Genomic DNA, 5,000 nt, shown 5'->3' with positions numbered 1-5,000 from the left:
AGAGAGAGAGAGAGAGAGAGAGAGAGAGAGAGAGGGGGGGGGGGGGGGAAGAGAGAGAGGGAGAAAGCAGAAGAGCGAAGGAACGAAAGAAAGATCCAGAGATAGAATGAGAAATAGAGAAAGAGAGTGAAAGACAGGCCGGGCGAATCAGCTGATAGAAACAAAGGCCCTTTTACGAGCGCGCACATGTCCTTCCAGCCGGGGATGATTCCGTACGTGATGATGCTGTTCAATACGGTGCGGATGATCCACTCCATCTCCAGGTATTACAACACGTCGGAAAAGCTGTCGGCGCTTCTTATCAAGGTGCTCAGTTGTGTTCTGTTATTAGTATTATCATTATCATTATTGCTGTTATTGTTATCATTATTATTAGTAGTAGTAGTTGTAGTATCATTACCATTGCTTTTGTTATAGTTATTGTTACTGTCATCGTCATTGTCATTATCATTGTTACTGTCAATGTTATGTTATTGATATTGTTATTTTGTCATTATTATTATTATTATCATTATTATTATCATTATCATTATCATTATCATTATCATTTTCACCATCATCATTATCATTATTATTAATATTATTATTATTATTATTATTATTATTATTATTATTATTATCATTATTATTATCATTATTATTATCATTATAATTATTATTATTATTATCATTAATATTATTATTATTATTATTATTATTATTATTATTATTATTATAACCTTTATTATTATTACCATTATTATTATTATTATTATTATTATTATTATTATCATCATCATTTTAAATTTTTATTATCATTATCATTTTTATTATTGTTATCATTATTATTAATATCATTATTATCATTACTTTTTTAACTGTTATTATCATTATCATTGTTGTTGTTCTTATCATTATTATTATTGTTATCTTTATTATTAATATCATTATTATTAATATAATTATTGATAATATTATTATTATAATTATTATTTTATTATTATTATTATTATTATTATTATTATTATTATTATTATTATCATTATTATTATCATTATCATTACTATTATTATTATTATCATTATCTTTATTGCTATCATTATTATCATTATCATTATTACTGTTATTGTTCTTATCATCAGCAGTAGTAATAATATCACTGTCGTCATTATCATCACTATTTTTATCACCATCTGCTAATAAGACTCCAAATACTACAACTATGCTCGTATCTCTTTCTCTCAAATATATATATTTTTTCTAATACATATTTTAAGTAGATTTTTTAAATGGAATTTCCCTTGACAGATCACAAACCAGATGATTCGATCGTGTCAGGTTTACATTTCCTGTCAAGGTCAGCTGTCCATCTGGTCGCAGCCAAGGTCGGTCGTCAGGGAGAAGATCCAGCAGTGCATCAAGCTGAGCTCCACTTACAGAACGGCTTACCAGAAGACAAAGGTACTGCCTCGGGTTTTACTTTGGCGCCATTAAGATTGGCATCAAATGGCAAGTCTCGGGTCCCAGTTGTGTGTAGATGAACAATTGCTGCCCCGCCTGCCTTCAAGTTGTAATTCTCAAAAGTTGTAATTGAGTTCTTAAATCAGTCTATCTCTTCTCTCACGAAAGCAGCGCCAACACAGTCTGTTTAGGGTTGGTCATCAAAGCAACATGGCGGAACCAGATCAACTGACTCCCTCAGTCTGCCCCGAGCTGGAATCAGGTGGCCGAAGGCTCAGGCGGAAATTATAACTTGTCGCCCTTTTGTTCCGCTGTAGGAGAAGCTGGAGGCCATGCCGGGTGAGCGCCCCTTCAGCTTCAGCGAGCAGTATGTGTTCGGGAAGTTCGAGGCCTTCTGCTGCCGCCTCGCCAACATCACGAGGCTGTTCGACGACATGGACAAGTTCTCTGGGTTCTTTGAAGGACGAGCTGAGTGTGAGCTTTCCTTGCTGTTAATTTGATGTCTGCCAGAGTTAGTCAGTATGAAATGTGCTGCTATACTAAGTAAATCATATCTTAAATGAGTTTCTTAATTAATATTTGTTTGACTAAGTAAAGAGTGAACTATCAATTATAATGTAAATCGTTGTATCATATTAGATAACACAGGTGTCTGAGGTGTATAGTAACGAGTAGTGCAATTGTTTCTTAATATATCACAACACTTTTGCCTTAGCAGGATATGTAAGCACTGACGTAAATAATCTTAAATAAAGTGGTGTTAAATATCATGTACCTGAAGGTTCCAGTGCCCGAGTCACCTACTGAGCCTTGACCAGAGTCTGGCTCGATTTTCTTATGCTCTAATAGTACCTTTGACTCGACAGCTGGACGTGCAGGTGATGTTAAGTACAAGTAAAGATAAAGTTTTCCGAGCTCGCTCCATTGCCCAGGTCTGAAGAGCCCAGCCTTATCCCTCCCTCCTAGCCTTGTCCTTTGCCCGTGTCCCTCCCCAGCCGTGTCCTTTGCCTCGCTCACATCCTCTCTCCACCCCCCCCCCCGCCCCCACGCTCTCAGACCGGGCCAGATCAAGCATCCGCAGTCTTGTCACGATCACAGCCTCAATGCTAATTCTATTTTTTTAAATCAGTATAAGGAACTTGCCTGAAGATGGTTCAGGTATCTTCTGGTTTAGATCTTTGTTTGTTTGTTTGTTTTTCAATCATAAGACTGATAGATACTTATAACAACTGCATTCCCTGAACATCTTCATTAGTTTCAATTAATTGTAGTTTAATATGGTTAGCAGATTAGATTTGCTTAACATGCAATAATCACTTATAAATAGAACTGTGTCAGAGTCCCACAATCATAATCCTCTATCATTATTTAACTGTTTGATAAGCTGGTCCGTGAATATTTACTCGTGATGCATTGATTCAGTCTATATATGCTAAAAGTAATACACTGCAGCAGTCAAGTGCAAGAATCTCTGACGCGTGTTCTCGTATTGTGGCGGCTCTAAATACCGGCTTTGAAACATACACTGATCCATCTCTTTTTTATCTTTGGTATGATGGCGCATGCCAGCGGATGGTCTCTCCCCACAGCATTGCTCCCCATGGAAACCGGTAAGTAGAGGTCGGGAGCGTCCACTTTGTCTTCTGCTCTCCTTTGCGGACAAATGTTTCCTATATTTGAGTTGAATTTCCATCCTTTTCCTTATCCCAGAAACCCATTCCTCCTCCACAATCCCTGACAATGCCCCACAGACACCTACCCAGCCGTTGTAGTTCTCCAGCCGCTCTTCACTTCACATTCCGCCTCCCCGATGAACTCCAAGGACAGGATGTTACTTCCACCATTTGTCACCAGTTGATGCTAGTGTTTCCTTTGAGACCACGACTGCAACTATACTGTGATTTTAAAATGGCTAACACTTGATTCCTTAATCCGAGCTTTACACTGAACAATAATTGTAACAAAAGATGCTCGAACTATTATTTTCAGACTTGAAGCTAAAACGAAGTAACTGGCAGTGTTAAGATGTGTTTCCTTTTGAAGAGCCGTTATCGATTGTTGTGTGATCGTAAGCATATTTTAGTACAATTTTTTAAAAGCATGACTCCAAGCTTTACATATTTTGTACCCTTTGAAAATGGGCATCCCAGCTTCCATGTCTATCCCAACCAGAATCACATATAAAGGAATACAATTACGACTTAAGTTCGCACAAATTCAAATCATTACAGGCAATTTAAGATCACAAGTTAGCTCCCTGTCGTGCTCTCTGAATTCATTCATTGTAAATAAGTCTACTTTTGCATTACACACACGCTCGCTACCATTACTACTTTCCTCCAGATGTTGCCTGATGTACACCATGCATCCAGCCACTATACATGTACTGCAGATGACACTGTTTACTGCTCTTTCCTCTCTTATACCTCATACATATTTTGCTAAACCAGGTGTTGCAAGAGATCTTCGCGAAACTACAGAGCATGACATGACAAACACTTCGAGCGAATTGTTGGCGAGACTTGCGAGGCTGTGTCCTTTGCGGATTACAAGGCGTTTTCCTGTTATTCCTGTTGGTTATTTTGCTTTAATTGTCCGAAGTCAATGTCTTAAATACAACAGTTATTATTTTACGATTAAATAAACACATGCATACTGTTATGGGCATCCTTATATATGTAGAATGAGTGTTTTATGTTGAAATAGAACTTGCTTACAGGCGCAAAACAGAGAGAGAGTGAGAGAGAGAAAGAGAGTGTGTGAGAGAGAGAGAGAGAGAGAGAGAGAGAGAGAGAGAGAGAGAGAGAGAGAGAGAGAGAGAGAGAGAGAGAGAGAGAGAGAGAGAGAGCGAGAGAGCGAGAGCGAGAGAGCGAGAGCGAGAGCGCGAGAGCGAGAGCGAGAGAGCGAGAGAGTGAGATGGAGAGCGAGAGCGAGATAGATTGAGAGAGAGAGAGAGAGAGAGAAAGAGAGAGAGGGAGAGAGAGAGAGAGAGAGAGAGAGAGAGAGAGAGAGAGAGAGAGAGAGAGAGAGAGAGAGAGTTTATTTCCATATATACAAACAGGAGCAATCATTATACAATATGTGGAAGACTTCAGCAAACAGGTAAAGTGATAGACATACTCACAGTACACGTTTACATACATAGGCAGTAAATCATATCGCATTTAAATTTCCTGCAGGAATATATCACTGGAAGTGTCACCATGGCAAGCAATGCCTTCGACGGAGTACTTACATGTACTCTTCCCACACAGACTATCATCAGTGACGGTCATACGGTGGTCACTGTAAACGTTACGAGGCTGTTGACGTAACCTCGTGATATCAGTAAGTTCTGTTAATTACATGAACTGTTACTTACAGGAGTACTGTAACTATGCCACGGAATAAAACCAGTAATATTGGGATAGAAGCCTTACTTTTTTCCCTGTAGCAATAAAGGCAAAGGATTGTGGTCATGACCTCCCGGACTGCAGCGCCGAAGCGCTTGGGCGGAACTCATGTTTGTATTTTTAAAGGTTGTAATCAACCCGTTTGTTTTATATATATTTGAAGTGACA

At 38.4% G+C, this 5,000-nt stretch overlaps 1 protein-coding gene across 1 annotated transcript in view; it reads left to right on the top strand.

The window, feature by feature from the left end:
* The window catches only part of LOC125028726 (dynein axonemal heavy chain 5-like), an 80,797-nt gene that overhangs the window by 12,597 nt on the left and 63,200 nt on the right, over window positions 1–5,000 (top strand). Inside the window, exons 14-21 of the mRNA XM_047618206.1 lie at window positions 199–306; window positions 1,288–1,440; window positions 1,758–1,914; window positions 2,156–2,163; window positions 2,307–2,372; window positions 3,151–3,337; window positions 3,672–3,724; window positions 4,620–4,727. Of these exons, the coding sequence (XP_047474162.1) occupies window positions 199–306; window positions 1,288–1,440; window positions 1,758–1,914; window positions 2,156–2,163; window positions 2,307–2,372; window positions 3,151–3,337; window positions 3,672–3,724; window positions 4,620–4,727 (840 nt within the window). The remainder of the gene's footprint in view (window positions 1–198; window positions 307–1,287; window positions 1,441–1,757; window positions 1,915–2,155; window positions 2,164–2,306; window positions 2,373–3,150; window positions 3,338–3,671; window positions 3,725–4,619; window positions 4,728–5,000) is intronic.

The sequence above is a fragment of the Penaeus chinensis genome, chromosome 9 (genome assembly GCF_019202785.1).
Source record: "Penaeus chinensis breed Huanghai No. 1 chromosome 9, ASM1920278v2, whole genome shotgun sequence".
Taxonomy (NCBI): domain Eukaryota; kingdom Metazoa; phylum Arthropoda; class Malacostraca; order Decapoda; family Penaeidae; genus Penaeus; species Penaeus chinensis.
This window is presented reverse-complemented; position numbering and strand designations above follow the sequence as displayed.